At 59.9% G+C, this 21,062-nt stretch overlaps 3 protein-coding genes across 4 annotated transcripts in view; 2 read left to right on the top strand and 1 right to left on the bottom strand.

Moving 5' to 3' along the window:
- PSD (pleckstrin and Sec7 domain containing) overlaps window positions 1-21,062 on the bottom strand; it is a 178,572-nt gene that overhangs the window by 115,731 nt on the left and 41,779 nt on the right. The window lies entirely within an intron of this gene.
- On the top strand, window positions 827-13,045 carry TMEM150A (transmembrane protein 150A). Of its 2 annotated transcripts, XM_054276664.1 has the most exons (8): window positions 827-909; window positions 2,625-2,672; window positions 4,787-4,858; window positions 4,984-5,051; window positions 5,190-5,317; window positions 6,170-6,347; window positions 8,112-8,165; window positions 12,910-13,045. In XM_054276664.1, exons 1-8 carry the CDS (start codon window positions 830-832, stop codon window positions 12,963-12,965), a joined length of 684 nt encoding a protein of 227 aa, XP_054132639.1. In that variant the 5' UTR covers window positions 827-829; the 3' UTR covers window positions 12,966-13,045. The 2 variants fall into 2 exon arrangements, with proteins under 2 accessions (XP_054132639.1, XP_054132638.1); XM_054276663.1 differs by lacking the exon at window positions 12,910-13,045 and having other exon boundaries at window positions 8,112-9,594.
- NFKB2 (nuclear factor kappa B subunit 2) lies at window positions 12,984-20,780 on the top strand. Its single transcript, XM_054276651.1, has 23 exons — window positions 12,984-13,092; window positions 14,103-14,147; window positions 14,483-14,561; window positions 15,034-15,074; window positions 15,174-15,272; window positions 15,517-15,668; window positions 16,267-16,373; window positions 16,521-16,679; window positions 16,768-16,872; window positions 17,016-17,101; window positions 17,227-17,365; window positions 17,445-17,564; window positions 17,661-17,846; window positions 18,009-18,150; window positions 18,288-18,402; window positions 18,604-18,811; window positions 18,901-19,070; window positions 19,220-19,322; window positions 19,436-19,665; window positions 19,859-19,928; window positions 20,045-20,217; window positions 20,294-20,405; window positions 20,501-20,780. Exons 1-23 carry the CDS (start codon window positions 13,048-13,050, stop codon window positions 20,614-20,616), a joined length of 2,802 nt encoding a protein of 933 aa, XP_054132626.1. The 5' UTR covers window positions 12,984-13,047; the 3' UTR covers window positions 20,617-20,780.

Genomic DNA, 21,062 nt, shown 5'->3' with positions numbered 1-21,062 from the left:
GCGCTGCTCCTCTGCCAGGGGAAGTTGTGCTTCCTTTCCTCACGTTTTCTCTGTGAGAAAAATGGAATTTTCTCTGGGCAGCAGGGTTGGCTGCTAAACTTAATCCCTAGTTGTAGAAAGCGTCTGGAAAGAGAGAGGTCTGGGTAACCGGGTCGGGAGTGTGTGCAGGCACTGGCTGGCAGTGCGGCTGCAGCCATTTAGTGAGAGCACAAGGACAGTCACTCCTGGCGTGCAAACAGAGCCTTGTCCTCAGGACAGAATGCTGAGCCCCATGGAAGAAGAGTGAACTGAAGCGTTCGGGCAGAGACGGCATCACCTGAAGCTGAGGGGGCTGAGGCCCCCAGCCCTGCAGCCGGCTGTCGATGCCCGGGTCAGCCTCGGCCAAAGCTCCCGGGAGGAGCGTTCGCCGCTGAGCTGAGCCTGCCCTCCCCTGCGCTCTAGGGGAGCCTGTCCCTCGCTGCGACACAGTCTGTCCCTGCGCGCTGTGGGGCCGCCCGCCCCGCGGAGCCCGGCTCCGCTCTGTGCTGCTCCCGGCTGCCCTCCCCAGCACCGACCTGCTCCCCGGGCCGGCAGCGCGGCCGCCACGTGGCGCCGGGGCCGCGCCGGCCCGTCCCGCTCCCCGCTGCCGCCGGACGGGGCGGGCCCGGCCCTGCCGCCGAGCGGGACCCGCGCTGCCCCGGGGCGGGGCCGGCCTGGGCTGTCCCGGCGCCGCTCCGCACGGCCGGACCCGCTCCGCCCGCCAGCCCGGCCCCGGCCTGACCCCGTAGCCCATGGGGAGCGCGGCCCGGCGGCGGCCCGGCGGCCCCGCTCGCCCGTAGCCCGGCGGGGCATGCCAGGCCCCAGGATGCCGGCCTGGGGGATCCTGCCCGTCACGCTGCCCGCCTTCACCATCACCGGCATGTGGATCGTGTGAGTGCCGCGGGGTCGCCGCCAGCCCCCCACCCACGGGCGTTGGGGCCGGGGCCCGGGCCGGGTGCTGCGGGATGACTGAGGGCCGGGGGTTGGAGGATGCTTTAGGGTGGGATGCAGCGGGCTGGAGGTTGCGGGGAGACTTCTGGACACTCAGGGGCTCCCACAGCCGCCCTGCGTGGTCTCCGCGTCCCTGCAGCAGGGTTGGCATGTTCCTCCCTGTCCTTAAATCCCTGACACCCTGCGGAATTGCGCACCCCCGTCCCGGCCTGAGTGCTCAGGTGGCCCGGGGACGGCACTGGGAGCCACGCCACTAGCCCAGGTACTGCAGCACCAGGAATGCGGTCCGTGTGTGGGCACCCATCCCATGGGATGGATGGATGGATGGATGGATGGATGGATGAGCCTTGTGCTAGGAGTAGAGGCTGTGTCACTTGGGTGAACAATACTGGTCCACTCCAGCAGTCCATTTCTCAGGCCTTAACAGAGGTAAGCAGTGGATGAAGGACTTTTTTCAAAGGCATCAGAGGTTCAATACAGGTGGTGGGACTTCCTGGGGTATGGGATGGAGCAAATGCACCCCACATGAACGCAGGTCTTCACGACAAAGCCGATTGTTCCTGGTGCTAGGAACTTATGCTGCAAGTTTTTCCCTTGGACACCTTGCAAAGCATGGGCTGTCTCCCGTGAGTGGCCCTGGGGCGCAGATGGCCTCCAGACCAAAGCAGCGCAGGTGGGAGTTGCTGCTCATGATCCTCACAGCCTGAGTTGCCCTGGGAGTGGGTCTTTTGGATACCTGTGCTGGGAGATGGCTCGGTGAGGGCTCTGCTCCTTGGTGGCTGGGAATGCTGTTCCTTGGTTTCTCCCACCTGTCCTGCTCTTTGCCTCTGTTCTGGGATCATCCTTTTGCAGCCCAGCTGTTACACGGCCAGCTTGGGCAGGAGAGGAGTTTTCATACTGATGTTGGGGGCTATTTTTAACCTGAGCTGTTCACAACCGCCAGTGATTTGAACAACAAGGTGCTGCCCACTGCTGTAGCTGCTGGGCAGGAGGGCTCCTGGATAGCTGGGGTGGGGGCCATAGGGCTGAGAGCCCTTGCAGTGGAGCAGGATGCATGTCATGAACCCCCTGTTACACTGACTAAGGCACAAGGGTGACTCCACAGCCACATGCTTGATGGGGCTGCTGTCCCCACGATGCCCTCCCAGTGCACTGGCTGCTTTTCCACCCTTCCTTTAGCTCACTGCTGGCCAGCCAGGGGCTGGGGGAAGCACGGCAGGGCCAGCACCATTGGGTATCACCTGGCACAGCTGCAGGCTGGTGGAGAGTCCGATGGCAGGGGCATGCCAGGGAGGCTCTGTGACAGAGCAGTCCCCCAGAGCCCGTGGAGCACAGCAGCACGATGAGGGCCCACAGAAGCAGCTGCACTGAACTGGAGCAGGAGGTGGCTCTCAGCAGGGATGGGGGTATAAGGCAGGGGAACCTGGTCCCAGCAGTGGCAGTTCTGTGGAGTACAAGCTCATGCACTTGTTTTTCTTTTTCCTGCTTTGTAAAGCTGGGAGGTGCCACAGGATGAGTGCTGGCCCTGGCAGGCACTGAGGGCCCGTATCCTCTGCTCTGGCAGCTTGTCCCTGGGGCTGCTCTGGGTGCTGGCAGGGAAAGGGGGTGCAGGGAGGTGGGTGGCTGTGGTAACCCTGTTGTTGTCTCTCCTCCAGATATGCCATGGCACTGTCCAACAACCACATCTGCCCTGTCCACAACTGGTAAGGCCTGCAGGGAAGCAGAGGCTTTTTGGCACATCCTGGCTTGATTAAAGACCTCATAATGCCAAGTCCCTCCATACCTGTCCCACTTAAAAGTATGCCAAGCTGTGCTAGACCACTGGGTAGCTGAGGCACTCCCTGCACCCTGACTGTGCTGAAGGGGGGTTGGGGATGGTGGGAGCAGTAAAGGGGCACAGAGCTGCCTTCTTCCCCAACAGACTTGGTGGTGATGGGGTGCAAATGCTACAGGGCACATGCCTCCTGCCCAGCCCAGTGGCTGTTGGGAGCAGAACAGCTTGGGGTCGAGCTGCAGTCAGGGCTGGGCTGCCCTCCCTCCCCTGCTCAGGCTCTCTGTGGTAACAGCTACTCTGCTGAACAGTCCAGCCTTGCTGCAAACCAGGCAGGGGAGAAGGAGGCCTTTCAAAAAACACAGCATGGAGAAAGTATGAAAATAAGTGGTCAGGGAATTACAGAGAGCTGTGTGTCTCCATGGAAAAGGTTGTGACTTGCTTGCTTGAGGCTAAATCTGGCAGTGCCAGGGGGATGGGATGGTCCTGCAGCACCCAGACACCCCATGGACAGAACTGCCTGCAACACCCCCAGATGGGGGATGAGGCGTGGAAGAGACAAGGGCTGGGAAAAGAAACACTGCTTGGTCTCTTGGCAACTCCTTCTGCAAGGTTTTTTGCTTGTAGTGTCGCCTTAAAAATCTGCCCAGGAAGATCCATGTTAGTTTAATTCTTGCTGGAGTGTTTGAAGAAGTGAAAAAAAAAATCCTGCTGCCATTTCCTGCCTGATGGCTGATTCTGCCCTGGGAAGAATGTGTGTGTCGGGTTGTCTCTGCCGCACAGCCAGCCCTTAATGACGAATAATGCTTCCCGGCCTGGGGCTGCTTGCTTTAAACAAAATAATAATAAAAAAAACCTCCCAAACCAAACACAGCCCCAAGAGCAGCCTTTGACGAGGCCTGGGGCTCCACGCCTCAGTTTAGTGGTTGGAAAACAAAGCCACCAGTAAACTGAGGAGACTGAAAAAACATCAGAGCTCAGCCCAGCCCTTTCCAAAAAGGCTTTTTTAACCATGTGCTCGCTGCATTGCTGGAGGTGGTGGATGGACAGCTTGGGCGAGGGACAGGGCAGCACTGTCCCCCCACAGCTCCCCCCACAGTGCTGTCCCGCCTCAGTCCCCCTGCCACGTGGGACTCGGGGTGCCTGAAGAGGCCCTTTGGGGCAGAGAACTTTGCACTCACTGCCTGTGGTGTGAGCAGGGGTTCCACTAGGCCTTGCCAGGCAGAGGTGCTGGATGCATGAGTGAAGCTGCAGCAAAGAGACACAAAACCCCAGTCCAGTGTGTGCCAGCCCCTGGGAGAGCGGTGAGGCTGAGGGCACATGAACCCCGTGGTGGAATTTGGTTAGGGTTGCAGGCAGCAGCTGTGGTACAGGAAGGCTGATAAGAGCTTGGGGTGCTGGACTCACGGGCTCTGTGGGAGCAGGAGGTGCTCCCAGCGCACTGTGGTGGGTGCAGGCAGCAGAGAGAGCCCTGCCCAGCCCGGGTGCACTGCTGGTGTGCCTGGCTCCAGGGCAGCCTGGGGCTGGCTCTGGTCATGCTGTCCCTCAGGCAGTGCCTCCCAGCTCCCGCCCTCCCAGGTGCGGTGGCACTGCCCCGGGGGTGCCTGTGGCTGTGGGGGCCATTCCCCGCATAGCTCAGCATTCCAACCCATCCCCTGCAAACCTGGAGCTGTCAATGGCTGCGTGCCCGGCTTCTCTTGTGCTTCCATGCCGGGAATATGTGAGGGGGCTGGCAGGTGGGTGCTGCTGCTCCTGTCTGGGTGTGGGGCTGCCAGAACCCCCTGAGCCCACACCCGGCCCGCACAGCCTCTTCCTCAAGGAAGGGGGCTCTGGGTGAGCAGCAGCGCCAGCAGGGGGACAGGCTGTGGAAACACAGGCATGACTCTGCCTGTTGGGCAGTGGGTCACTCCCTGGAGGTTGTGGGCACATCCCTGGGTTTGGGCTGAACTCACTGCACAGCAACTCGGCTGCCCTTGCAGGGCAGGAGACAGGAGGGTCCTAGGCAGTGTCTGGGCTCTCCTAACCCTGTTCCTTTGCTGCTGGCAGGAGTTACAACCAGTCCTGTGACATGGACGGCCCCAGCTCCTGCTGCACGCTGGATCACATCCCCCTCGTCAGGTGAGCAGCCTCAGCGTGGGGGCAGAGCTGCTTTGAGACCCCTCCAGGGCAGCCCAGGAGGGAGCCAGGCACACAGCCCAGTGCCCCCTGTCTGAGTGCTCTGTGGGTCTTGTTTGTCCCCGCAGCAAGTGTGGCACCCTGCCTCCCGAGAGCTGCTTCTTCAGCCTCATCTGCAGCCTGGGCTCCTTCATGGGTGAGTGCCTTCTGCTGCTGGGAAAGCAGGGCTGGGAGAGGCTGCCCTGCACCCTCCAGCAGCATGGAGCATGGGGCAGCAGTGGATGAGGGGGCTGCAGGCAGTGGCGTGTGACAGGGCTGTGTTTCCCCCCCGCAGTCATCCTGGTGGGCCTGCTGCGCTATGCCCACCTCCTGGAGCGCCTGGGGCCGTCCCTCCTCAACACCCTGGGGCTGGCCACTGGCTGGGTCTGCGCTGCTGGCCTCACCATGGTGGGCAACTTTCAGGTAAGGCATCTCCTCGGGAGCCCCTGGGGTAGGGGGGCAGGAGAGGGCCTTGGCTGGGGGGGCAATGGCTGTGCTCAGCAGGGTAGGGTCTGGGGCTGTCAGTTTGGTCCAGCATCCCATCCATGCAATCCTTCTCTTCCCCTGAGTCAGTGCCGTGCTTCCCAGGGTACTGGGCGTCCTCTTCGTGTATTCATAGTTCAAGTGCAGATTAAGCTGCTGGGTTTCATTAAACCCTTACCTGTGCCCCCTCTGCACTGTCTGTCCTCTCCATGGACGTGTGCAGGGACATGCTGTTCAGGCTGCTCCTGATCCTGCTCGGAGGGTGATGCCAGGAAGCTGTCGGGGCAGAGCCTGTGCTCACGGGGAGCGTAGCGGGCCCAGCTTGGCAGCGCACGGCGGTGCTCAGCCCCTGCCTGCTCTGCCAGGCCCGGGCTCCCGGCAGCCAGTCCCTCCCCTTGGCAGGAGGCTGCTGCCCACAGCAGCCCCGGGAGGAGCTCTGCAGGCCCCGATCCCCCTTGTGGCCCCGCCGTGGTGAGCGGCGCTGGGCTCTGACCCTCGGGAGGGGTGCAGGCAGTTCCTGATGCCGCTCAGGGCAGAGGGCAGCCCCTGCCCCTGGGCACAGCAGGGCTGCTGGCCCATGGATAAAAGAAACAGAGCTCTTTGAGATCCCAGCAGTAGATGGTGGATCCAAGTCTGCTCTTCAGCCAGGAGTCAGGCACAGGGTGAGCTGCCTGGACCTGCTCCCAGCGCTGTCTGCACCCCTTCCTGGGCAGGAGTGCAACTCCTGGAGCAGAGTCGCGCTGTGATAGGCAGTGTCCCAGGGAGTTGGCACTGATGGTTTCTTCCCCACAGGTGGATCACGCCAAGGTGCTACACTACATTGGGGCAGGGGTGGCCTTTCCCACCAGCATGCTGTTCCTGCTCCTGCAGTCCATCCTCACCTACCGCATGGCTAAAACCCGAGGGCAGTACTGGACCGGCCACTTGCGGAGCATCCTCACCACCGTGGCCTTCTTCACCCTCGTCTTCAGTATCCTGAAGGGTGTGGGAAGAACATTGGGAACTGGCTGGTGAAAAGTGGTCCTCACAGTGGGGTATATGCCCCAAATTCTCTATTCCTATCTGGCAATGAGGCATGGTACCAGGAGAGGAGCTGGGCAGGGCACTGAGCGTGGGCAGCTCCCTGCAGTTGTAGGCTAGAGGAGCAGCAGTACCAGAGCTGAGGAGGGGAAGGGATGCTGGTGGGTGTCCTTGGGGTGCTGGCATGCCCCAAACCAGCCATGCCCTGGCTGCTGCAGCCCAGCCACTGCTGCAGGCTCCAGTCACACACCACTCAGGTCTGGTTAATTGTTGGGCTTTTTTAATGGGACAAAGGTATTTTGAACCCTTGGCAATGCAAAGTCCATCTGGGTTACCTCTCTGAGCGAAGCTGAGTACAAAAGTACTGTGTGAAGGTGCCAGGTGGCACTTCTGGCTGGCACTCTGCCAGCCAGAACTTCTGGGCACATGCCAGCCAACCTGCCCATAGGACAAGGAAGGGGTTGGTGAGCAGGTAACGGGGGCTGCGAACACTTTACCAGGGAGAGAGGTCATGGCATCAGGTGGGCTGGAGCTCAAAGAATGGTCCCAAGTGCGTGGCTGAGGAGGGAGGAGTTTATTTGGACTGAGGTTGAGGATAAATTGGGAAACAAGGTAGTGGTTATTGGGCAGGAAGGGGAAAAAGCATGCAGTGTCCATGGATCCCAAAGAGGCTGGCTGGGGTCTGGCTGAGATCAGCTGCACAAGAGGAGCCTGGGGGTGCTGGCAGGCCTGTCACATATCAGAGGGTCCTGCTCTGTCATTAGAGCAGGCAGGCTGGGAGCTGGGAGAGGCAGGACTGCTGCAGGGCCATGCCAGCTGAGAGGGACAGGAAGGGCATGTAAGGACAAGGAGGACAGGAGTGGTGCCCATCTGCTGTGGCCATTCTGCTCTCTAAGCTCTGGGACTGGCAGCGGGCAAGCAGCGAGCTGTGGTGTGGACAGTGTGGGGAGAGGGCTGGGATCTTTCTGGCGTGGGAGGAGTGAGCAGAGGGCTCTGCACTGTACAGGTCAGGTCCCTGCTTCTGCAGCTCTCCCAGATCTTGGTCTCCCTTGCAGAAGGGATGGTACTGCTGGAGGCTTTGCCTGGAGGGCTGGGGAATGTACCTCCTCCCCTCACCCACAGTAGCTCTTGCAGTAGGTTTCCCTGCAGATTTTTGGTGGGGATGAGAGAAGGATAAGAAAATTCTGGTAGTGGTAGGATCTGGAGGAGTGGGAGCAGGGCCTGTCTCTGGTGTGGGCCAGCCTGCAGCACAGGAGGACAGGAGGTGCTGCAGGACTGGGATGCAACAGTCCAAACCATGTTTCAAAGGTTGAGTTTTATCATCTTTGACTGCATCCTATGAGAGGATGGAGAACACCAGCCTGGCTTAAGGAAGAGACAAGGAGTGTGGGGAAGTTGAGGATCTGGGCACCTGGCTTGCACAGAGACCTGCAGCCTGAGCTCATCCTGCCCTGGCCTCTTCAGATAATCCCAGCCTGGCATCAGTGATTTATCAAGGCTGGTTTGGGCATGTATGCCACCGCTTCACCTGTGCCAGGGCCTTTCTGGTGCTGGGAGAAGCATGTGGGGGTTTCTCAGTGTTAGGAGTGGTGGTGGTGTAGCTGTCCTGCAGAGGATGGGTACTCACGTCCACCCCAGCATGCAGTAACAGTGAGACACGGCTCTCTGGGGTGGATGGGGTTCGCTGTACTATCCTTGACTGGGATACCCTCAGGTGGTGTGTTCTTCATCCAGGAGAGCTTTGTGCTACAGCACGTGGCTGCCTTGTGTGAGTGGATATTCATCATTGATGTCCTGGTTTTCTACGGCACATTCACCTTTGAGTTTGGGGCCATCTCCACAGACACCTTCCTGGTCCTGCTGAAAGCCAGCCGGGCCCCCAAAAGTTACAAAGGCGAGAGCAGCCTGTCCAGTACAGCCCACATCCACAGCCACGTGGAGGGCCTGGCTATGGCCTGACCCCCACAGGAGGCAGCCCACAGTGGAGACCCCAAATTGGGCTCTGCCAGTGACTCCCCATCTTGAATATTTCTGAAAACCCCGCTGCTGTGTGTTTGTGTGTGTGTGTGTTTGTGTGTGTATGTGTTTGTGTGTGTGTGTGTGTGTTTGTGTGTGTGTGTGTATGTGTTTGTGTGTGTGTGTGTGTGTTTGTGTGTGTGTGTGTGTGTGTGTATGTGTTTGTGTGTGTGTGTGTTTGTGTTTATGTGTTTTTGTGTGTGTGTGCCTGTGGGCCTGCGGTGCCCTCCACTCTCAGCAGGAGCTGTGTCCAGTGCTCCTCTGGCAGCTGCTGCCCCTGCAGGAGCTGTCCCCTCCCTGTCCACAGGGTTTGGGGTCACTGCTGGGCTGTGGGGATGCCATCCTGGTATCAGCAGAGCCAGGATCTGCCCCTGAGCCTCTGGGGTAACCTGGTGTGAGTCAGGCTGCTGAAGGCAATCATACTGAAGCTTCCTCCTGAAAGGGATGTGGTGGGCTGAAAGGGGACGAGATCTGTGTTCTTCCCACCTCCATAGGGGTAAGCAAGCCTTCCATCTGGCTACTGTGACTGTCAGAGGAGCCAAAAACACAGAGTGTCTTTTCCCTTGGGAAGTGGCTGCACTGTCAGTCTGTTTGAACCCCAGTGAGGATGGCAGCAGGGGCTCTCTCCCTCCTGCCTTCCCAGGTGGGGGTGGTGTCTCACTCTGTTGCAGGATGGCACCAGCAGCCCCAGCTGGACTGTGCTGACCCCTGTGCCCCATGCCTGGGCTCTCACTGCTCAGGCCTTCTATGCCATCAGTCAATGGCTTTTCCTGCATTTTTTCAGCTTTGAGAATTGCTGAGGCAGGTTTCACCTCCCTGGTCACAGCATTTCCCTGCTTCCAGCTAATTTGGGAAATGAGTCTTCAAATTTACCATCATGTAGGGGATGTCCTGCAGGCACCGTGCCTGCTGGCCAGGGGACTTCTGCTCTGTGCTGCTGCCAGCCCAAGCTGTCCCAGGGAGTGCAGCCATGGAAAGGGGGAGCACTTCTGTAGGAACAGAAGAAGCGTGTGCCCCTTTCTTCTGGGACTCCCAAATCCGTCCTCTGGTGCCTTGCCCGCTGCCTGCCTGGCGGGAGCTCATCCCGCTCAGCCGCAGCATCCTTGGCGTGTCCTCGGCAGGGGGCTGAGGTGTCGAGGGCTGTGAGTGCTGTGTGTGCGTGCATGTGTGTGTATGCATAGATCTACAAATATATATATATATACACGTACATATATATATATATATATAGTCCTCTTGTCCCTGGAGAGGGGCATTTACTGCTGCTGCTGCTGCGCGCATTGATCAAGTTGGGCTTTCCTATTTGCCCACTTTTTCCAAACCGGCCTGTAAATCCACCAGTATATGTAGTTCAAAGAGGAGCCTTTCTGACTTTTGTATCTAATATATTTTTTAAAAAGTATATATAAAGACAACAGTGAATTTACAATAATAAAAGTGAAAATCATCCATGGGCGAGGCAGACGGTCCTTCCCCGCTGGAGTAGCAGCTGGCCTTGGGAACGGCCTTGGGAATGGGGTGAAGGGTCCTGTCCCCTCGGGGCACAGCCATGAGCCCGGGGCTCGGTTCCCTGACCCGAGTGCCACGGACAGGCGATGTCGCCGGGACGCAGCAGCCCGGAGTTGCCCGTCCCTTCGGGGGTCCCCGGGCCCGCCCTCCCGCTGTTCCCGCCGGGCGGAGCCGGGTCCGGGAAGCCCCGGGAGGCGGAGCCGGTTCGGGACTTTCCCGGTGCCGGGCCGGGGCGCGGCGGCCAGCCTGCGGCGGGGATGAAGGTGAGCGGGGTGCGGGTCCTGGGGGTGCCGGGGGGCCGCGCCCGAGCAGCGGCGGGCAGAGCTCCCCGCGCCAGCGGGAGAACGCTTCCCAGGGAAAGGGAGCTGAGCGTCCCGAGGCCAAAACTCCTGTGCTCGGGCTGCCCGTCCCAGCGGAAGGGTCCTGGGCTCTCTCTCGCTCCAGCCGGTCCCGGGTTGCCTCTGGCCGGCCATGCGGCCAGCTGGGGTGGGGGTGTCGGGAAGATCCAGGTTGGAGAGACATTTGTTCTCTTGGAGGGGAGAGGAGACAGCCAGTCCCAGCTCTGGCCGTTGCACCCTTTTCCCTGCCGGTGGGAAGTTCCCTATTTTCTGTGTTGCCATTGGGTTCTGCCCCATCCTGCAGCTCTCCCTCTCGCGTTCTGAGCCCTCCTGCGCTGGAGCTGGGCTGGCCTGCTGCCCGCTCCGGGGGGAATCAGATCCGTGCCCGCAGGCTCGGCAAGCCATAGCCCCAATGGAGCTGTGAGCACCAACACGGCGGTGGTACTGCGGGCAGAGAGCAAACTGGAGAGAGTGACAGACAGCGAGCGCCGGGCTGACACTGGCAGGGCTTCTCTAAGGGCATACAGCTGGGTTAATCGGTCATAGCAGCAGAGCTGATTTACAGGCCCTCAGAGGAGAAAACCAGAAGATCAGTGGTGGCTGGGGTTTGCCAAAACCAACTTGATAGCCACAATGGGAGTAAAGGCATTTTATGCAGAGATACACGAATGGCTTCAGTGGTCAGAAGCAGGCTGTCAGGAGAAGAAGGCTTAGAAAGCTTTCAGGAAGAGGGGATTTCTCTCTGCCATGCTTGCTGGTCAAGGACTTGGTTTCCAGGAAGGGTCTCAGAGCAAAGTCACTGTGAACGCAATATGAGAGAGACTCAGCAGTAGCTGCTGGGACTCCAGGGATGGAGCAGAGCACAGGATTCCTGCAGAAAGCAAGGCCAGGTATTTAGGGCTGTTGTTCGCAGGTGTTAGCAGACCCAAGGAAAATCAAAATGCAAAGGGAAGAGTATGTTAGGGGAGCAGTCAGCTGAGTGGCTGGAACATGTCAGCTGTACAGCAGCACAGTTCAGAGCAGGGCTGTGCTCCTGCTGCCTCCTACATTTCTGGAGCAGCCTTTCCCATGGCTACTAAACTCTCCTGCCTCTGATAGGCTGATGTGTGTTTCCCTCCTGCCTGCAGGGCATCAGCTCTGCAAGTCAGCCGACTGTCATGGGAGGAAAGAAAATAGCACCTGCATTACTAGGTCACGTTCAAGGAGCTGCAGGCATGGAAGATTGGCTTTAACTCGCACTGTTTGCCAAAGGCTAGCCCTTAACTGAAGTGCTCTGGCTGGCACAGGGAGGCTGTGCCATCTGGCAAGGGTGCTGTGGCAGTGCTGCACTCCAGGGCAGGGAGCTGATGCTGCTCTGGGCAGTGCCTTGCAGCTGGATTGCTGCTCTTTTCCCCCATTCCCAGCGAATCTTGCCTGAACCCTAGGAGTGTGTGAAGATGGGGAGGAATTAGCCAAGTAAATGGGGTCTGCAGTTCAAGCCCATGATCCAGGGCAGATGTGTTGGGAAGACAGAGCAGGGAATGCTACTGATGGAGAAAGGAGAGATGCATTCCTTTCTGGCATGTGTGGGGGATAAAAGCTGCATATGCTGCACTCCTAGGGGAAACCCCAGTCCTGGAGGCCAGACAGGCATGCTGCTTGGCACAGGAGGCAGCACTTCACCTGGAGAGCAGCTCTGAGGTTGCCTGAGGTTGCTTTTCCAGGAACAAGGAAGCAGGTGGTGACACCATCTCTGCTCAGCAAGCAAGGTGGGCTTCCTCCAGCACGCACTGCACAAGGATGCAGGGATATGGCTGGCAACCTCCAGAGAGAGCCAGAGCTGTGTGGGGTGGGGAGACACAGGTAGAAGTTCATGACATTCTTTAGTCATGCTGTTTGCTGCAGCAAGTGGAAAGTGTCCTTGGCAGCAGTGAGTGAGCTGTGAAAACCCTTCAACAGGAGATGGAGCTGATGCCACTGGAGAAGGGGAGTTGCGCTATTCCAGGGGCACAGTCTGCTCTTATCCAGCAGCTTCAGGCCTGGGCTCTCCCTCCAGGCTCAGTGGGTAGGGTAGGTGGCTGTTCCCAGCCCACTGAGGAAGGTTGCTTGTCCCTTTGTTCACCTCTCTGCAGAGCAGATGAGGTGGGTGACGTGGTGGCAGGCTGAAGCTGTCCAGGTGGGATGGTCAATGGGACCCGAACAGCTGGCAGTCTGTGCTGCTTCCCACAGACCACCAGGGGGTTGTGTCCATGTTCCTAGGCTTCAGAAGCCCCTGCAGAATGATAGGAGGAAGGTCCCCACCTCATTTCTCAGTGCTGGATGTCTACCTCTCCTTGCACCCTCCCCTGCACTTGCAGGTCCCACAGACCCCCTGTCCCAGGCTGCACAGTTGCCTGGGATGCATCTCTGTGCTTAGGTGGCAGGCCAACCGGAAAAAACCTCAGGCTTGAGGTCACAGGACAGTCCCTTTGGAAGACTTGAGAGGCTGAAAAATCTCCTTGAAAAGGCTCTGTTCAGCTTCTGAAGAATATGAGTCACGCACGGATTGAACAATCCCCTTCCTTCCCCTCTTCTCCCACACACTCAAAATCCCCTGAGTGAGACCTGCAGCAACCACTGATTCAGAAATGGAGTCAGATATGGGGTTTTTTTTTTCTTTTCATTGGTTAGTGAGAAGAAATGCGGAGCGTGCCGTAGGCTCTCCCCTGATCCTGCCCCTTTGCTAGAAGTCGCCGGTGGTTTTGTGTGGTCAGGCAGACCTTGGCCCCAGCGGAACTCCTGTGTGTGGTACTGGCAGTCCCTGTGGCCATGCTGGGGCTGAACGGGTTGCTGAGACCAACCTCTTCCTCCTCGGTGAGTAGGAGGGTGTGAGCGCTGTGGGCCCTGCTGCTGGCAGTGCCTTGCTGGGGTCGGCGGGAAGCATCCAGCGCTGCGTGCTGGGGTGGTGGGAGATGCTCCCACAGGGAGCTCTGGGGCTGCCCCTTCCACTCTGAAGCCAATGAGAAGGAGGCAATGGGAACACGGATAGCGAATGCCTCTCTCTGGCCACCTCCGCGGGAAGGATGCCGGGGCTGCTGTGTAAGTTGAAACGGGGGAGAGGGAAAGCACCCCTTTGGGTGCCTGGCAAGGGGCTGCTGACTCTGCAGAGTGATGGAGAAATTCCCATGTCCAGGGGGGAGCCAGTGGGCTTGGGGACAGCACTTCGGGGCGACTCCTGTTTGAGTCCATAGGGGCTTGGAGACGACATCCCGGTGTGGGAGACACATCCCTGTGCAGGATGGATGATGTGGGGTGGGGATCTTGGGGAACGCAGGGGTTTCTGCGAGTGGTTTCAGCCGTGCTGCACTGCAGGTCTGGCCGGGCAAGGGCTCATGGCAGCGCGGCGGGACTGGCACCCGTAGCGGGACAGGCGGCTGGGGACGGCGTGGGGCAAATCCCTCCGTACTCCCGAGGGGAAAATACGGCACATCTGGCGCCCCGGAGCTGCCAGGCAGCGCCCGGGCGAGAACGCCCCGGGGAGGCGGGCGGGAGTGCTCCGGGATTTCCAGCCCGCCCGGGGCTCCGAGTCCGAAATTCCCAGGCGAGGAGGGGACAGCCCGTCCCGCTGCCCCGAGCGGCCGCCGGCGGGCGCGGGAGCGGCCGGGCCGAGCAGAGCCGCGCTCCGGGCCGTGCCGGGCCGGCCCTGGCGTCCCGCGGCCCCCGCGCCGTGCCCCGGGCCGGCCCGGGCCGTGTCCCGGGCGGGGCGGGGCGGTGACGCGCGGTCCCGTCATTTCCCGGCTCGGCGGGGTTTCTAGGGACTTTCCGGAGCGGCGGTGCCTTCCTGCAGCCCCGCTCCCCGCTCAACCCCCACCCTCTCCCCGCAGGCCGGCGGCCGGCCCCGCGCCGACATGGACGAGCAGTTCCAGCCCGTGAGTGCGGCACGGATCGGAGCGGAGCGGCCCGGGCGCGTGTCCTGCCTGCTCCCGGCCCCGGAGCTGGGCACGGGGCAGTGCCCGACCCCACGGGGAGGGTGGGAGGTGGGGGTCCGCGCCTGCTTCCGGGCTGGGAGGCGGGAGGGTCTGTGTCAGCCTCCGGGGGTGGGCACTGAGGGGTCTGCACCTGCCCTCCTCTCTTCCCGGGGAGGGACAGGGATCTGTGCCTGCCCGAACGGGCTGCTGTGCCAAGCTGCCGTCACCCGCCCAGGGTAGTTGGGGGATTCCGGCCCAACACACTCATCACGCTCCCCTTCCCTCCCGTCACCTAGTGCCTGGATGGGATTGACTATGATGACTTCAGTTTTGACTCCCACATGATGGAGCAGAAGGAGCCGCTGATGGAGACAGGTAAGGGCCCCTCTGGTTGCACCCTTCCAGGGGTCCCCAGCTGCAGCGGAGTTTCCCAGCAGGTTGACTCACACCTTTAAGTTTCCAGAAGCACCACAGGCTTTGTCCTTACTGACCCCACTGTGGGCTGGCTGGAAATTCCTGACTCGTGACACCAGGATGGGGCTTCTTCCATCTGTCCCTACTGCTCAGTCTACCAGGGACTGCCAAGTTGGGCTGTGACCTCCTGGGGGTCCCTGTTTCCCAAGTGGCAGAGCATCCTCTGGCCCTTCCCTCCTCTTGCTGCTACTCTGACTGCTGTTCTCAGCTGGGCTGTGACAGCACAGGGTTTGGGGGCTCTGAGGACCCCCATGGGACAGACAGGAGTCACATCACCTTCAGGGCTGTCCCTATATCTCTAGCATCCTTAGTGAGAACATACACTTTGGTTATCCCATATTTCTCATTGGTACCTCTCCTTTCTCTCCTCCAGCGGAAGGTCCCTACCTTGTCATTATTGAGCAGCCAAAGCAGGTAAGGATGTCACCCAGCTAAAGACAGGTGTAACTGTGTCATGCTCTCACGGCATCAGGCTTTGGCCATCCTTGGCTGACTCACTCTCTGCCTCCACAGCGGGGTTTCCGATTTCGGTACGGCTGCGAGGGCCCTTCCCATGGGGGCCTGCCCGGAGCATCCAGCGAGAAGGGGCGCAAGACCTATCCCACTGTCAAGGTGAGCGCTGCCATGGGAGGGGATGGAGCAGTGTCCTCAGCCAGTAGTGCTTGAGCATCACCAGGGAGCCTTGAAGGGAGGACAGGAAATTTATAACAAACTCTCGTGTGTGTCCTGGTGCTGGAGAGATGGGAGAGCTACAGAGGAAGGGCTGTGGCCATGGGGAGGGATAACAGGGATTTGTAGAGAATCCTTCAGGCTCCTGGCTTGTTGTACCTGACCCCCATCTCCTTCTTCCCTGCAGATCTGTAACTACACAGGGATGGCCCGGATCGAGGTAGACCTGGTGACGCACAGTGACCCTCCCCGTGTCCATGCCCACAGCCTGGTGGGCAAGCAGTGCAACGAGGCTGGCAACTGTGTCACGATCGTGGGACCCAAGGACATGACTGCTCAGTATGTGCAAGGAGGAGCCAGGGTGGCCTCTTGCCCGTGTGAGGTGGCTGTGGGTGCTGCCTGCAGCTTTTGAGATGGGGAGAAGATAGGGGTTAGTGCACTCTGGAGCTGGGTTTGCTGGATGAGGTCAGGCAGGTGTAGTTCATTGTTACAACTCTGTCCCCTGAGCGTTTTTCCTGTCTCTGGGTTTTGACATATACAGCTTATTTTGAGCTTCTGTCCTTGAGGTTGCAGCTCCCCAGCTTTGCAGATGACTTTTGAAGCCAGCCGGAGTCACAGGGTTATTCTGCCACTGCTGCAGTTGCTCTTACATTTCCATCTCTGGCTCAACTCATACCATTTGCATCCCTCTGGCCTTCAGTTCTCCTGGTCTTGTCCTTGACAGCCCTCTGGACTCGTCACCTGTGGGAGCCCAGGCTTTCTGGGGCTCCTTTTCTCTCCTCTGCAGTTGCTCCTCTTTGGCTGCACACACGCTGATTCCCTGCTGCCTGAGTGGCACCGCTCTGTGCTCGGGACCTTCCCAGCTGCAGGAGTGTGTGCCCCTTTGGGCTTGCTGCTCCTGATGCTCCCAGATCCCAGCAGGTTCCCTCTTCTCCAGGTTCAGCAACCTGGGTGTGCTCCATGTCACCAAGAAGAATATGATGGAGATCATGAAGGAAAAGCTGAAGCAGCAGAAGATGCGTAACAGGAGCCGTCTGCTGACGGGTGAGGGCAGCCTGGGGACTCTGTGGGGCTTGGCACTGTGGGCTGACAACTGGGGCTGGGCTTAGTGTGGGGCTTGGGGGGGTAGGAAGGGGACCTGGAGCACTGTCCCCCCAAACAGCCTGACAGTTTGTTGCCCTGCCCTGGCAGAAGTGGAGCTGCGTGAGATCGAGCTGGAGGCAAAGGAGCTGAAGAAGGTGATGGACCTGAGCATTGTGCGGTTGCGCTTCACCGCCTACCTCCGTGACAGCAGTGGCAACTTCACGCTGGCTCTCCAGCCTGTCATCTCAGACCCCATCCATGACAGCAGTGAGTGTGGGGCCAGTCCAGGAAGGGGATGGGGCAGGAGCGGGTAAGGACTTCTGCACAGAGACTCCCAACCCCTCTTGATTTGCAGAGTCCCCCGGTGCTTCCAACCTGAAGATCTCACGGATGGATAAGACAGCAGGCTCCGTGCGGGGAGGAGACGAAGTCTACTTGCTGTGTGATAAAGTTCAGAAAGGTAAAGCCATTCTCTTCATTTGAAACCACCTGGAGGGGCTGTAGCAGGAGAGATCTGGGGCCCCTGGGTGGTCAGGAGTCTTTGTCCTTGGAGCCTGTTTGGGGCAAGGAGACAGGCGGTGCCAGTGCCACTTGTCTCCCCAGATGACATTGAAGTGCGTTTCTACGAGGATGATGAGAACGGCTGGCAGGCCTTCGGGGACTTTTCTCCTACAGATGTGCACAAGCAGGTACAGGGGAGGTGGGGAGTGTCCTGCTCTGCTTCAAGGCAGATGACTGCCTTGTGGGGTGAGGCAGCCCTGTCCCCAGCTTCAGGGATGAGCAGAACCTCATGTCCATCATGTCCTGCCCACAGTATGCCATTGTCTTCCGCACACCCCCATACCACAAGCCCAAGATCGACCGTCCTGTCACCGTCTTCCTGCAGCTGAAGCGGAAGCGGGGAGGCGACGTGAGTGACTCCAAGCAGTTCACCTACTACCCAGTGGTGGAAGGTGAGCACCACCCAGGCAGGCTGGCCTGTCCCCTGCTGCTAGGGCTGCCTCTGACCCTGCTGCCCCTCTCTCCCCACAGATAAGGAAGAAGTGGAGAGGAAGCGCAAGAAAGTCCTGCCTCAGTTTCCTCAGCACTTTGGCGGTGGCTCGCACATGGGGGGGGCCGGTGGAGGGGCCGGGGGCTTTGGCTCTGGAGGAGGTGAGTGGCGATTCCTCTTCTTCCTCCTCTCTCAGATGGCTGAACTCTGGCCCTGGGGGCTCCTTCTGCTCACCCATCCTCTGCCTTGCCCCACAGGTGGGAACCTCAGCTTCCCATACTCCTCTGGGCTGACCTACAACAGCATCTACTCGCCCGGCCCCCACCCAGTGGGGAGCTACCAGGGGGGTGTGCAGATGAAGGGCCCTGAGGCAGAGGGGCCTGAGAGTGACAGGCAGGCACCTGCAGAAGAGAGCACGTACTGCAAGGAGCTGCAGAAGCACGGTAGGAGGAGCTGAGCTTGAGGGAGGGCTGGGGCACATTGCGCGGGAGGGGAGGCACGGACAGGGGACCTTTTGGGGTTGTTAGCTGCTCTCCATACCTGGTGGGTGCAGAAGGGTGGATGGGGCTGCTGCCCTGGAGGTGACATCCTGCTTTGCCCCCCAGCCCAGCTGTGCCAGCTGCGGATGCTGGCGTTAGCCCGTTGCAATGCTCGTGCCCTGCTCGACTACTCGGTCACCGCCGACCCCCGCATGCTGCTGGCAGTCCAGAGGCACCTGGCCGCGTCACAGGATGAGAACGGAGACACGTGAGCGCACGAAGGGTTGGAAGGGAGAGCATGGTGGTCTTGTTGTCTGTCAGAGCTGTTATGGGGGCTCTGAGGGCAGCAGGGAGTATCTGGAGAAGCATGGAGCTGAGCTAGGGGCCATCCCACTCTCTCTACAGGCCTTTGCACCTCGCTATTATCCATGAACAGACAGCTGTGATCAAGCAGCTGATCGACATCATTGTTAGCATCCCCAGCCAGCAGATCATCAACATCTCCAATAACCTGCAACAGGTACGTGTTTTTCAAAGCAGCCAGTTCTCCTCTACCTGGGAGTAGTTCCTCACTCCTATTTTCCAACCCTGGGGGCTCCTGTAGCTGCTCCTGCTAAGGGGAGGCTGCAGATCTGAACAAGTTGCAGCTACTGGAGAGAATGGTGGTGCAGGACTTGGCTCCTCTTGTGAGCGCTGCTGAGGATATGCTGCTGTCCTGCAGACGCCACTGCATCTGGCAGTCATCACCAAGCAGCCCCAAGTGGTCCAGCTCCTGCTGCAAGCCCGGGCCGACCCAACCTTGCTGGACCGCTATGGCAATTCTCTGCTGCACCTGGCACTCCAGACTGGCAATGAAGAGATGCTGAGGACACTGCTGGCTCACCTGGGCTCAGCTGCCCCTTATCTGCTCCGCCTGCCCAGTTTCCGTGGTGAGTGTGGCTCAGGGGTGATGGGCAAAACCCCGGTGTGCCATCATGGGCTTGGCCAGAAGGCTGCTGAGCCTATCCCCATCTTGCAGGCCTCCTGCCTGTGCATTTGGCTGTGAAGGAAAAGAGTTTGGCTTGCCTGGACCTGCTGGTCAGGATGGGAGCAGATGTGAATGCAGTGGAGAGGCAAAGTGGGAGGACCCCACTGCACCTGGCTGTGGAGATGGAGAACCTGAACATGGCCACCCACCTGGTGAAGAAGGTATGGAGTGGCTGATGTAGTGGTGGCTGTGGGACAGGGATGGGGTCTCCTACAGGCTCCTGGCAGAAGTGGGGGCTCCCCTGTGGCCTTGGGGTGTAGGAGGAGCAGTGCCCAGGCAGCCTATCCTCACGGTCTCATACCTCTCTTAGCTGGGAGCAGACATCAACAGCCGGGATTTCGCCGGGAACACCCCCCTGCACTTGGCTGCTGGCCTGGGCTCTCCCACCCTCACCAAACTGCTCCTTAAAGCTGGTAAGGCACTGCCCTTCCTCTTTCCCTCTCCATAGCTCTGGCTGCCTGTACTGGGTGGTGCCAGGCACAAGGTCAGACCTGTGGGCCTGGCTCATGCCAACCTTTCCCGACAGGGGCAGATGTTTTGTGTGAGAATGATGAGCCCATGAGCCTGTCTTCATCAGAGGCCAGTAGTGACACAGACACTGACCCTGAGGAGCAGGAGCTGGCCATGGATCTGGGGGAGCCAGCCCTGGCTGCAGAGCACAGCACCAGCTCCAAGCTCTCCACGCAGGGGCACTGGCAGGCAGGGCACCGGCAGCGCCGCTGCCACACATCCCTGGACCTGACTCGGAGCCAGAAGGTGCGTGGCACAGCGGGACAAACTCTCTGGGAAAGCTTCTGTGCAGGCCACGGCATGGATGGAGCAGAGTTCCAGGAGATGCTCCTGTGAGGATGCCTGTGCTCCTCCGTGTCCTGCAGAGATCCAAGGTGTGAGGGGCCAATGGGGGATCTGGGCAGTGCTTTGGAAGGTTGACATCCATGTCTGCCTGCAGGTGCGGGAGATCCTGCTGCAGGCCTCCCAGCAGGGGCCCAAGGCAGAACTGCCCACTGCCCCCCAGCCAGGTGAGCAGCCCCTCTGTGCCCCACCCCCCGACTCAGAAGCACCACACCTAGGCAAGGTAACACCCTCCCAGCAGCAAGGATGGGCAGCCTGTAATGGAGGCACCTCTTTCACACAGGGAAGGTCCTGTCACTGGACAGTGAGGCGCTGCAGGGGCTGGAACAGCTGCTGAACCGGGACTGCAGTGGGTCAGACTGGATCGAGCTGGCCAAGCGCCTGGGGCTGTGCAGCCTCGTGGAGACCTACAAGGACACGCCCTCGCCCAGTGCCAGCCTCCTGCGCAGCTACGAGGTCAGTGCCTGGCTGGGGTGCCTCTGTCCCCCTGCCTGTCTGGCCATCAGCCCTACTCAGTGCTCTCTCTCTGCAGCTGGCAGGTGGCAGCCTGGGGGGACTGCTGGAGGCCCTGGACTCCATGGGGCTCCACAATGCCGTGAGGATGCTTCACAAAACTGAGGCACTGGAGAAGCTGCAAAGCACAGGTACAGCGAGTGAGGGCTGGGGCTGGTGGGCAGGGGTGTCTCTGCTGCCCCTCCCGCTGCCCCATCACTAAAAGCACCTGGGGATTGCTTTGCAGAGCTGAAGGAAGACAGTGCCTACGGCAGTGAGTCAGTGGAGGAGGAGCAGGCGCCCACACTAGCCCTGAAGCCAGGGGGTGAGCTGCCCTCCAGCCAGCAGCCACAGGTGCACTGAGGAGCCATCCAGCAGTGATCACACAGGGAGGTGCACTGCCCTCTGCCTTACCCACACAAGTGCCTCCTGGACTAGGGGGTCTGGCTGCCTGGACTCAGGGGGATGGGATGCAGCTGGCGCCTGCCCGTCTCTGCTCTTATTTAATGGTTTTTAAACTGAATAAAAGGACACAAGTTCCATTGGAGTTCTTTGCCCTCCCTCTCTCCAGCCCCAGCAGTGAGCTGGGTGCTAACCCCCCTGAACCCTGCCTGGGTCTGAAGTCTGGCAGTGAGGAGATGGCTGCCAGCCCCTCCTCAGCATCCCTTGGTGCTGGGGCTGCCCCCAGCCATGGGGAAGAAACACAGCGCACCCAAGAATTGAAGAGCGAGTTTTACTTCAGTAACTGAGAGAAGAAGCTGTACAAAGGTTTTTTTTCCCCACCACCCCCCAAGCCACCTGGGGCAAGG

Source organism: Melozone crissalis, unplaced genomic scaffold (genome assembly GCF_028551555.1).
Source record: "Melozone crissalis strain CALT ecotype California unplaced genomic scaffold, PUWL_Pcris_2 ptg000019l_1, whole genome shotgun sequence".
Lineage (NCBI taxonomy): Eukaryota > Metazoa > Chordata > Aves > Passeriformes > Passerellidae > Melozone > Melozone crissalis.
This window is presented reverse-complemented; position numbering and strand designations above follow the sequence as displayed.